Consider the following 12,298-nt stretch of genomic DNA (forward strand, 5'->3'; position numbering starts at 1 on the left):
CGGTCTTTAAATTCAAATGGAAAAAAAGTGACATTTTGAAAAAACGCAATATAAAAAAAACATTATTAATTACATATGTTTGTACTGAAAGAACTTCTATGGGTTCTGTAAAAGAAACCTGTGTGGATGTAGCCGGTTTTCCTTGTAAGTAAATAATGTAGAGTTTACAAAAAGAAGAGAAATAAAAGATTGCAGTCACCCAGAAGGACAGATTCTGGTGAGGACAGGATTTAGTTGTGGAGCAAGATTATGGCTTACCTGGGCCAATTTCATCATCATGTGAGCAAAGACATGCAGGAAACCAACCACTGCATCCCACAGACGACTGTGTGCCAAACTCTGCTGGTTACCAGTGCAGGGACCCTGAGAAAGAAGCAACCATGGACAATACTTAATTGGGAAAACAGTCTACAAATTAGAGGTTTTGACCTTCGAAGTGTCTGGTTTAGAACAACATTATTAGGATATAAATGATACTCTATCTACTAATCAGGAAATCATTATTTTTTATTATTATTATTATTATTGTTTATTTATAGAGCACCATTGATTCCATGGTGCTGTACATGAGTCAGAATGCTGACATGTCTCAGTTAAAAAAAAATATATATATACATATATATGAGAATCGGGTTTTAGCCGCGCTAAGAAACCACTGTTGCCAGGATGTAGTTTATATAAAAACTGAAAAACCAAACAGCACACATTTTTATGTATAGTTTTGGGTCAATTTATAATTCCATGTTATATACATTTTTATTCATCATATATTTATTTCTTTCAATGCTCCGTTATATGCTTTGTACTCAGCAGTCAATACTCCTCCTCTGTATTTTTCACGTGTCTATGAGTCACTCCGTTACCATGAGAGCATTGACGTCATAGCTGGTAGCATGGCGTATTGAACTCCTCTATAAGTAACCGGCCTGTGTACTATGCATGTATTCTCTTTTTCCCTGAAGAAGGAGACGGTTTATGTCTCTGAAACGCGTTGGATGCTGTAATAAAGAAAGAGATTTTTAATATAAACTACATCCTGGCAACAGTGGTTTCTTAGCGCGGCTAAAACCCGATTCTCATATATATGTATATATATATATATATTTTTTCACTAAGTCTTCACGGGGCTGCTGCTGGAACCACGTGGACACTCATATGCTTTACAAGGGGTTGTGACTGGCACAACCGCTCCAGGTGAGTGTATCTTTCTACATTCTTACACGGTTAATACCGGGTAAAACCCTATTTGCGCCTTTGTTTCCCCCCCTTTTCAGCGACATGTCTCAGTTGGGACTGGTCTTAAGACTTCTAAAGGGGGCACTATTGGGCCTGATCGTCGTTCCACTCATACCACAGTGAATGCCAACCTTATAAAAAGACTTCGGCTCAAGATGGAGCTACAAGCTCTAGTTTCTTTATTGAACAACGCTATTTGGTCACCGTATTGCAATATTTTAGGTGTTGTATTACTTGGCCAGTATAATGAATGTCATAGTTGGTGTTGCAGAGGGCACTATCTGACCTAAAGTCATCCCTTCTCTAAGCATCTTCTGATCAGTTTTTCATTAATGGACCCTTCTTTCAAAGCCGACAACCTAGCGTCCTCTGTCTTACCTGGATATATTCTGTTAGGCTGTTGAACACTTGTTTCGCCACAGACATCGCCTTGGAAAAGTTCCTCTTTCCTTGGTCATCGATGATATCCTTCCCGGAATAATACCAGTAGAAGTCACTGATGGATTCCTGGGTAGGGAAGTTTAGAGAAATTATAAAAAGATTTCACTTCAGCTTGTTGAACAGCTTACATTAATATAGACATTATATAAGTTACATTGGATGTGGTTCCTCCACGTGCAGATTACCTGTAGACGCAAAAGATAATCCACAGTGCAAATAATAATGTTGATGGTGGTGGTGTTGCCCGTTTGAGTACGTAGGTAGTTTTGAAAATCTGCAAAGTGAAAAGTATAGCATGTGGTAAGTATTAAACTAAAGCCTATTCCATATAGAGTATCCATGGGTAGTGAAAGAAGACTTGACACTTGTCATAAACATACAATTTCGGTGTATATGCCGTTCTTCTCCTGAATCTGGTGATGTTTTTCTCTTGTTCCCGCGCCTCTCTGTTTCTGAGATATGACCCTTTCTTCCTTGTGTGTCAACAATGTCTTCTTACCAGGTGGGAGTAGTCCTCAACCCTTCTCTTTGAGTGTATTTTAGAGTACCACACCCCTTTGGCTAATAAGACTTGTTTTACGCACAAAGAAGACTATATTTATGGGAAGGCGAGGTGAAGGAACAAAAGAAAAACTCTGAGTTGAGGAGAGTGACATTTACACCAGGTAAAAAAAAACATTTATGGTAACTGATAGGTTGTCCTTGGAGGAGACCAAGGTCGTTAGCGTTGATCATGGACATCCAAAAAGAGAAAGAAAAACAGAGAAATGGTCTAAAATTATGCTTGTTTTTATCATGGATATGAAACATTTTGGCCTATGTGGTAAATTACATAGAGGAATTTATTTTCAAGATCCTTTCATACCATTATTGTGCCCCTCACAAAGCAGCTGGAGGAACCGGAACAGGTCCTGGGTGAACTGGTCATCCGCCATTACTTTTTCTCCTAATGACAATGACAATTACAAAAACAGTATCATTAAAGTTGGAGAAAGAAAAAACAGTAGGAAAATGTTTAGATAGAGGGGTGAAAAAATAGATCAAGTGATTTTCAGAGAGAATAATGTAGATTATTAATGAGAGAGACAGACAAGGAGAGGAGTAAGACGTGGGAGTAAGTCACGGAATGAAAGAAGGAGAGGTAACGGTAGAAGAAGGAACATAGAAAGTCAAAGATCGTGAATAATAAAACAAAGATGGAGGATAAAGATCGACAGGTCAATAAGAAGGTACAGAATAGTAGTAAGGATGCCGAAAAACAGTAGGTATGTTATAGACTGAACATGAATCACTCGGAGAGTCAAAGTTATTCCCAAACTCAATACACTACAAACCAGCAAATCCAGAGCTCATGCGGTTAGAGATTTACCAGGTCAAGAGACAGGAGACCTCACAAAAAACCTGCCCTTGGAAAAACTCAGAAAAAATGTACCCACCTCATGATAAAAACTATGGTTATATAAGTCTTATACCAAAAATATCAATATAATGTACCAATGCAATCTTAAGGGTTCCACATTAAAAACAAAATCTAATTTTGGTTAACTACTACTGCTAATCCATCTAATGTACTCCGAAATCTGGAATAAGAAGGCCCTATACTAATTATTTTCCAATTTTGGATGCTTTGTACTCCCTCATTTGCTCAATTTGCTGAGGTGTCCTTGTGGGGTCACCATGTCTATGAAGGATGCGGACTAGCTTGATTGCCACAACAGCCACCAATCTGTTTAATTGTGTATGCACTTGGATGATCCATATATCTACCTATTAAAAATGTGAAAAGATAGAATCTAGAGATATGAAGACATAATGGGCCTTCTATTTGGCAAAGCCTTGAAAGACAAAATTTCCCAAATCCATTTCCTAATACCCTAATCTGTTAGGAAGAAAGGAGAACATCTAACTAAAGCATCTCAAGCGGTGGAGGACCAACTACGTCCAACAAAATTTCCCAAATCCATTCCCTAATATCCTAATCTGTTAGAAAGGAGAACAGCTAATTAAAGCATCTCAAGCTGTGGAGGATCAAGTAGGTCCAACAAAATTTCCCTAATCCATTCCCTAATACCCTAATCTGTTAGGAAGAAAGGAGAACATTAACTAAAGCATCTCAAGCGGTGGAGGACAAACTATGTCCAACAAAATTTCCCAAATCCATTCCCTAATAACCTCATCTGTTAGAAAGGAGAACAGCTAACTAAAGCATCTCAAGCTGTGGAGGACCAACTACGTCCAACAACATTTCCTAAATCCATTCCCTAATATCCTAATCTGTTAGAAAGGAGAACAGCCAATTAAAGCATCTCAAGCGGTGGAGGACCAACTACGTTTAACAAAATTTGCCAAATTCATTTCCTAATACCCTACTCTGTTAGGAAGAAAGGAGAACATTAACTAAAGCATCTCAAGCTGTGGAGGACCAACTACGTCCAACAGAATTTCCTAAATCCATATCCTAATACCCTAAACTGTTAGGAAGAAAGAAGAACATCCAACTAAAGCATTTCTACGTCCATCCATTTTATAGATTTTCCATATAAACAGTGTAATGCCTTATTTCCCCAGCGGAGGCACTGTGAAGAAACCAAACACTTGCTGTCACTTTGTGATTGCAGGTGATTGATGGTTGTCCCGAAAATGATTATACAAAATGGACAAACCCTTTGAATATATGATGTGCTAGGCTTCAATGACCTGGAAACTATTCAGTCTCTCACCTGAGGCTTTGTTAGTCACTGGTTAATAAGGAAAGTGAGAGGATCTTGGTGCAGGGGAATTAGTGGTGATGGAATTCACGGAGAAAACTCAACCCATCCCAATCTCTTGTCTTAATACATAATCATAATAGGACGGTTACATATCTAAATATTAATCGGGAACTGGTCATATTACACCAGCAGTACTAGATCAGAGGTGGCTGAGCAGATTGCTATATCGTTTTGTGAGATAGATTCAGTACAAATTATGCTGTATTGTGCTCTTGCTATGCTTAGGAGTCCAGTGGGCGGTCCTACTTGGTGATTGACAGCCATTTTGATTATGTGCACATGAAAAATACAGCTGTCAATCACACGGATGGTCCTTGCACAGGACTCCTAAGCATACAAAAAGCAGTGGATTAAAGAAAAAAAATACTATGATGCATAAGTGGGTGAAGAATCAAAAAACTAAAAAAATTCCTCTCTTAGTTTGGGTTCAGTCAGTAGAAGGAGAGGAGGAGGAGGACGACAATGAGCTGTTAGTTGAAGCATCGGTGGAGCGTGGTTTAAATGAACATTTACCCTGTTCACGGTTGATGACTGGGAACCAAGGAGGTCAGGGAATGAAAGAGGCAGGCAGGAAAAGGAGGGGGACACAACCATGTCAGGGAACAGGAAGGAAAATGTGATTAACATTATTTCAAACTCATTAATTGGATGGTGCCAAGAATATAACAACAATCCCCACCCGACCCCCCAACAACGAAAACAGACAGAGAGAGAGAGAAAGAAACACAGTTTGTCATATGGAACACATTATGTCCTGTGGGTAAAGATGGTGTGGTTAGGGTCGAGGGGGTTTGGAGAACATTGGCTAGATATGGATGACATGATACATATTATATTGGCTTGATATTAATGAAATCCACAATATAGACCTTTACGTGTCAGATGTACCCAGATACAACCGTGCATAATTCAGGAGAATGGATATATACAACACAATGGAATGACCTACTGGATTGTCTACCTTCAGATAACTTCTTAAAAGGGACTGTCTACTTTGGAAAACCTAATTTTTATATATCTCACAAAAGAAATCTCAGTTAAAGGGTCATTCCCAACTGGGAAAGGTAGTACATAGTCAAGGATATTTGGGATTAGCCCTAACCTTTTGGGATCAATGGTGGTCCCAGCCATCAAACCCCAAATGATTAGCAAGTTATTGCCTGTCCTATTAACAAGCGAAAACTCCCCAGTTGGGAATAATGTTTCACTAGAGAAAGGTCCTCTTCATCTTATGGTCACTGTAGAGGACTTGTGAGAGTGTGGATGTGATGCCTGTAATGTCTATTCCTGTCCACTAGAGGGGTCTCTGCTCAGGCTGGGAAAAAGAGCAGGGTGCAGGACACACACGCTGCGTGCAGATGTGTGGTGGTCGGCTCTAATGTGCTAGAATGTATAGAGACTGTCTGCTAAGTTTTGATGATATACTGTATACACCGCACATCGGGAAAGTGGAGATTGCTGCCAGACAGAGAACTGTATCCCGCCTGAGCAGAGACCCCTCTGGTGGACGGGAGTAGACCCTGCAGGCATCACATCCACACTCTCACTGATTTGCCTTCCCAAGATTACACAGAAAACTCTCTTATTTAAAAACACACTGTATAATACTTCATTTCTTCTATGGTGGTTCTGCAGGCCCTCCTCAAGGGCCCTCCTCTATCAAAGGGTTATTCTGAATTTGGGAACTTATTGCCTATTTTCAGGACCGTTAACTGATCGCTGAGGGTCTGTTGATTGGGACCACCACTGATCCCAAGAGGTAGAAGGTAGCCAAGCATGATACTCACCTATTCTATAAACAAGTGACCAGTTTTGATAGGTTTGCCCAGTTGATCATACATTAAGGATCTTCATCTCTTGGTAATGGAGTATATGCTTGTCCAGCATTACACAGACAACCCATTTTTTTGAATGTGTGCCCTGTAATACTTAAATCACCCTGTGGTGGCTACCGAAATATTGTCGGGGTCACGGTTGTTGTGACGCACATCTGGCGCCGGTAGCGACATCGCAATGTATAAGTCCTAGGAGCGACGATGAACGAGCGTGAAACAGTCAAAAATCGCTAATCTGTGTCACATCGTTAATTTTCATAATGTCGCTCCTGCTGCAGGTACGATGTTGTTTGTCGCTCCTGCAGCATCACACATCGCTGTGTGTGAAGCCGCTGTAACGACAAACATCTACTTACCTGCGTCCCGACGGCAAAGCGGAAGGAGGAAGGTGGGCGGGATGTTATGTCCCGCTCATCTCCGCCCCTCTGCTTCTATTGGCCAGCCGCTTAGTGACGTCGCGGTGACGCTGAACGCACCTCCCCCTTGAAGGAGGGATTGTTCGGCAGTCACCGCGACGTCGCCGACCAGGTAAGTGCGTGTGAAGCTGCCGTAGCGATAATGTTCGCTACAGCGGCAATCACAAGATATCGCATGTGCGACGGGGGCGGGTGCTATCGCGCTGGACATCGCTAGCCGATGCTAGCGATGTTGCGACGTGCAAAGTACCCCTTACTGACAGGTTTACACACAGATTGTTATGGAAATTAGTTATATTGAAATTCCAAATTTGACATATATCATCCGGATATTTTACAATCATTTGTGTAGGTACGGTATTTACATCTGGTTCCACTTTTGATATTTTGCCAAATAATTATATGGCTGTAATAATAACTCAAAAAGTTAAAAAAGTAAATAGAAAATCACTAAATTTACTTTTACGATATAGAGTAGTATTTGACAAGTTATAGTGGACACAGAGTAGTGTAGCGGGATTAAAGGAAAGCTCCGAAAAAAAAAGGAGGTCCATTGGACTTGCTGTGGTGGAGTATGACATAAGGATTCATAGATCACTAGTGAGAGAGTCCTGGTGTCATGCATGACCAACTCATTGGCCATAGCACCATCCTGCATGGAGAGTTCCTTCAAGCATTTATATTATTTTGAATACCAAATTTCACATTATGATGATCGATGACTTCCAACAAACAAGAAAAAAAATCTATTATATACAGAAAATGTATGATTTTTTTAGATTTTTGGATTTATATGGTAATGCAAAGCTCAATAATATCTCAGATTAATGATGGTGTATTACTCACTTGTGCCCTCCTCTGTTACCATCCCGAGTCCTTCTGCTTTGTTTTGCCGCTCAAAAGCATTCAGGTCCAGGACGCTATATGAAAAGAGGACAGATGACTTGTGTGTATGGATATATAATCATTTGTGGTTATTTTGTGCCATAGTACAAGATCTGAACTTAAAGTTGGTTTCAGATATTCCATTAGGAGACACAAGTGTGGCATTAATATGAATGTCCCTTCAGTAAATAGCTATAATAAGGTGGTGGTGGAATGTAAATGCTACAAGTAACAAGAAACACTAAACACAGAAAATATGTAGATTGTCTTGGCCCTTGGAACTAGTAAGCCTTGTCTTTTGAAAACCAAAAATGCTGGTGATGGTGGAAGGCCAAGGCTAATGCTACAAGTAGTTTAAAGCAACACTAAACACAAGTAACATGAAACATTAAACACTACAAATGCTATAAGTACAAGAAATGCTAAACACAGAAAATCTAGATTGTCTTGGTCCTTGGAACTAGAAAGTGTTATCTTTTGGAAACCAATAAAGGGGTGGTGGAATGTTAATGCTACACGTAGTTTAAATAAACACTAACCACAGGTAAAAAAGAGAATTTTGTTTACTTACCGTAAATTTTTTTCTTATAGTTCCGTATTGGGAGACCCAGACCTTGGGTCTTTAGCTTCTGCCTCCGGAGGACACACAAAGTACTACACTTAAAAGTGTAGCTCCTCCCTCTGAGCTTATACACCCCCTGGTGAGCCAGTCCCAGCCAGTTTAGTGCAAAAGCTGAAGGAGAATAGCCACCCACAAGTAGAACAGAGCAAGAGCAGGAACAACCGGAGACTCTGTCCATGACAACAGCCGGTGATAACACGCGGAACAAGAAATTGCCAACAGGCAACAGGGAGGGTGCTGGGTCTCCCAATACGGAACTATAAGAAAAAGAATTTACGGTAAGTAAACAAAATTCTCTTTTTCTTTATCGTTCCTTTGGGAGACCCAGACCTTGGGACGTTCCAAAGCAGTCCCTGGGTGGGAATAAACAGAAAAACTAAGAAGTAGGCAGAACCTAACTTCACAAATGGGCGACAGCCGCCTGAAGGATGTGTCTGCCCAAGCTCGCATCTGCCGAAGCATGAGCATGCACTTGGTAGTGCTTCGAGAAGGTATGCAGGCTAGTCCAAGTGGCAGCCTGACAGACTTGTTGAGCCGTAGCCTGGTGCCTAAAAGCCCAAGAGGCACCGACAGCTCTGGTCGAGTGTGCCTTGATCCCCGGTGGGGGAGGCTCCTGAGTACTCTGGTAGGCGTCCGAAATGGTCGACCTAATCCAACGGGCTAAGGTCGGCTTAGAAGCAGGGAGGCCCTTGCGCCGACCTGTGGTTAGCACAAAAAGAGAGGTGCACCGCCTAAGCGCAGCGGTGCGAGACACATAGATCCGGAGAGCACGCACCAGATCTAGAGTATGCAGCGCTTTTTCAAAGCGATGCACAGGGGCCGGACAGAAGGAAGGTAGGGTAATGTCCTGGTTAAGGTGGAAGGGAGAGACCACCTTAGGAAGAAAGTCCGGAGTCGGACGGAGAACCACCTTGTCTTGATGAAAAACTAAAAAAGGTGACTCCGTGGAGAGCGCATCCAAATCAGAGACTCTCCTGAGAGAAGTTATGGCAACCAGAAAGGCCACTTTCTGAGAAAGACGATACAAAGAAACCTCCCTAAGAGGCTCAAAAGGGGGTTTCTGCAATACCGTGAGGACCAAGTTAAGGTCCCAGGGATCCAAGGGCCGCCGATAAGGCGGCATGATGTGAGACGCGCCTTGCATGAAGGTGCGGACCTGAGCCAGCCGAGCGAGACGCCGCTGGAACAGAACTGACAGAGCTGAGACTTGTCCCTTGAGAGAGTTGAGGGACAGTCCTAGCTGCAGACCGGACTGTAGAAAAGACAGAAGGGTCGGCAAGAGAATGGCCAAGGAAGATGGCTGGTAGAGCGACACCAGGACAGGAAAATTTTCCAAGTCCTGTGATAGATCTTAGCGGAGGAAGACTTACGGGCCCGAGTCATAGTGGAGATGACTTCAGGAGGAATACCAGAAGCCATCAAAATCCAGGACTCAAGAGCCACGCCGTCAATTTGAGAGCTGCAGAATTCGGGCGGAAAAACGGACCTTGCGAGAGTAGGTCTGGACGGTCCGGGAGATGCCACGGCATCTCTACGGACAGTTGGAGCAGGTCCGGATACCAAGCTCGCATGGGCCAGTCCGGTGCAATGAGGATGACTCGACGGCCCTCCATTCTGATCTTGCGCAGGACTCTGGGCAAGAGAGCTAGAGGGGGAAACACGTAGGACAGACGAAACTGGGACCAGTCTTGAACCAGAGCGTCCGCGGCGAAGGCCTGAGGATCGTGGGAGCGAGCCACGTAAACAGGAACTTTGTTGTTGTGACGGGATGCCATTAGGTCCACGTCCGGAGTGCCCCATTTGCGGCAGATTGACTGAAACACTGCCGAGTGCAGGGACCACTCGCCACCGTTCACGGATTGACGGCTGAGATAATCTGCCTCCCAGTTTTCCACGCCTGGGATGTGGACTGCGGATATGGTGGACTTGGAGTCCTCCGCCCATTGAAGGATGCATTGTACCTACATCATTGCCAGGCGGCTGCGTGTCCCGCCTTGGTGATTGATGTAGGCAACCGCTGTCGCGTTGTCTGACTGGACTCGAATGTGCCTGCCCGCCAACAGGTGGTGAAAAGCTAGGAGAGCTAGAAGCACGGCTCTGGTTTCCAGCACATTGATTGAAAGGGCTGACTCGGACGGAGTCCAAGTGCCCTGCGCTCTGTGGTGGAGACATACCGCTCCCCAGCCGGATGGACTGGCATCCGTGGTGAGAATCACCCAGGACGGGGCCAGGAAGGAGCGCCCTTGGGACAGGGAGAGGGGCCGAAGCCACCACTGAAGAGAGCTCCTGGTCCGTGGCGACAGAGCCACTAACCTGTGTAAGGAGGAAGGCCGCTTGTCCCAACAGCGGAGAATGTCTAGCTGCAGGGGGCGCAGATGGAACTGAGCAAAGGGAACAGCCTCCATGGACGCCACCATTTGACCCAGCACCTTCATCAGACGCCTGAGGGTATAACGGCGAGGCCTCAGCAGAGAGCGCACCACTAGCTGGAGTGACTGCTGTTTGATTAAGGGCAACTTCACAAGTGCCGGCAAAGTCTCGAACTGCATCCCTAGGTACGTGAGACTCTGGGTCGGAGTCAGAGTGGATTTGTGAAGATTGACAAGCCACCCGAATTGGGCTAGAGTGGCGAGAGTGAGCGAGACACTCCGCTGACAGTCTGCGCTGGATGGAGCCTTGACTAGAAGGTCGTCCAGGTAAGGGAGCACTGCCAACCCCTGGAGGTGCAGAACCGCAATCACTGCTGCCATGACCTTGGTGAATACCCGAGGGGCCGTGGCTAAGCCAAAGGGGAGAGCCACGAATTGGAAATGATCCTCTCCTATTGCAAAACGTGTGAAACTGCAATTGGCACATGTAGATAGGCATCTCTGATGTCGATGGACGCCAGGAAATCCCCTTGGGTCATTGAGGCAATGACTGATCGCAGAGACTCCATGCGAAAATGCCGCACCCGAACATGCTTGTTGAGAAGCTTGAGATCCAGGATGGGCCGGAAGGTAACGTCCTTTTTGGGAACTAGGAAGAGGTTTGAGTAAAAACCTCTGAACCGTTCCCGAGCGAGAACTGGTACAATTACTCCGTTTGCCTGCAAGGATGCCACGGCCTGTGAGAAGGCGGCGGCCTTGGAGCAGGGGGGAGTTGAGAGAAGAAATCTGTTTGGCGGGCTGGAAGAGAATTCTATCCTGTAGCTGTGAGAAATGATATCTCTCACCCACTGATCGGAGACTTGTTTTAACCAAGCGTCGCCAAAGTGGGAGAGCCTGCAACCGACTAAGGACGTTGCTGGAGCGGGCAGAGAGTCACGAGGAGGCTGCCTTAGTGGCAGAACCTCCTGCGGTCTTCTGCGGACGCGCTTTTGGGCGCCAGTTGGATTTCTGGTCCTTAGCTGAGTTAGCGGACGAGGCGGAGGGCTTAGAGGACGACCAGTTGGAGGAACGAAAGGAACGAAACCTCGACTGATTCCTACCCTGGGCGGGTTTCCTGGTCTTTGTTTGTGGCATGGAAGTACTCTTCCCGCCAGTAGCTTCCTTAATAATTTCATCCAGCTGTTCACCGAACAGCCGGGAACCAGCAAAGGGGAGCCCAGCAAGGAACTTCTTTGAAGAAGCATCAGCCTTCCACTCTCGAAGCCACAAGATCCTGCGGATAACGAGGGAATTAGCCGAAGCCACCGCAGTGCGGTGAGAAGCCTCTAGCAGGGCAGACATGGTATAAGATGAAAAAGCTGAAGCTTGAGAAGTTAAGGCAACCATCTCAGGCATAGATTCCTTGGTGAGGGAATGTATCTCCTCTAGAGAAGCAGAGATGGCTTTGAGAGCCCACACTGCTGCAAAAGTCGGGGAAAACGCGGCCCCCGCCGCTTCATACACAGATTTGGCCAGAAGGTCAATCTGACGGTCAGTGGAATCCTTTTTTTAAATCAGGTTCATTTTTATTTAACATCAAAATTATACAACACATAAAATAATTCCCTCCATAGAAATATCACAGAAAGGGAAAAAACCTTTAGTCAATAAGAAAAACCACACAAATAACATAATAAACAATGCACCCGCAGTCCACGTCTCATTTCAATATGGGTCTCAAAGT

At 44.4% G+C, this 12,298-nt stretch overlaps 1 protein-coding gene across 4 annotated transcripts in view; it reads right to left on the reverse strand.

The window, feature by feature from the left end:
- Positions 1-12,298, reverse strand: part of RYR1 (ryanodine receptor 1) — a 189,101-nt gene that overhangs the window by 22,833 nt on the left and 153,970 nt on the right. For all 4 annotated transcript variants that reach the window (XM_075323525.1, XM_075323523.1, XM_075323524.1 and 1 more), the window contains 6 exons: positions 7,546-7,619; positions 4,962-4,979; positions 2,543-2,623; positions 1,863-1,951; positions 1,615-1,743; positions 259-363 (listed from right to left, as the gene is read on the reverse strand). In XM_075323525.1, coding sequence (XP_075179640.1) covers positions 259-363; positions 1,615-1,743; positions 1,863-1,951; positions 2,543-2,623; positions 4,962-4,979; positions 7,546-7,619 — 496 coding nt within the window. The remainder of the gene's footprint in view (positions 1-258; positions 364-1,614; positions 1,744-1,862; positions 1,952-2,542; positions 2,624-4,961; positions 4,980-7,545; positions 7,620-12,298) is intronic.

This window comes from Anomaloglossus baeobatrachus, chromosome 9, assembly GCF_048569485.1.
Source record: "Anomaloglossus baeobatrachus isolate aAnoBae1 chromosome 9, aAnoBae1.hap1, whole genome shotgun sequence".
Taxonomy (NCBI): Eukaryota; Metazoa; Chordata; class Amphibia; order Anura; family Aromobatidae; genus Anomaloglossus; species Anomaloglossus baeobatrachus.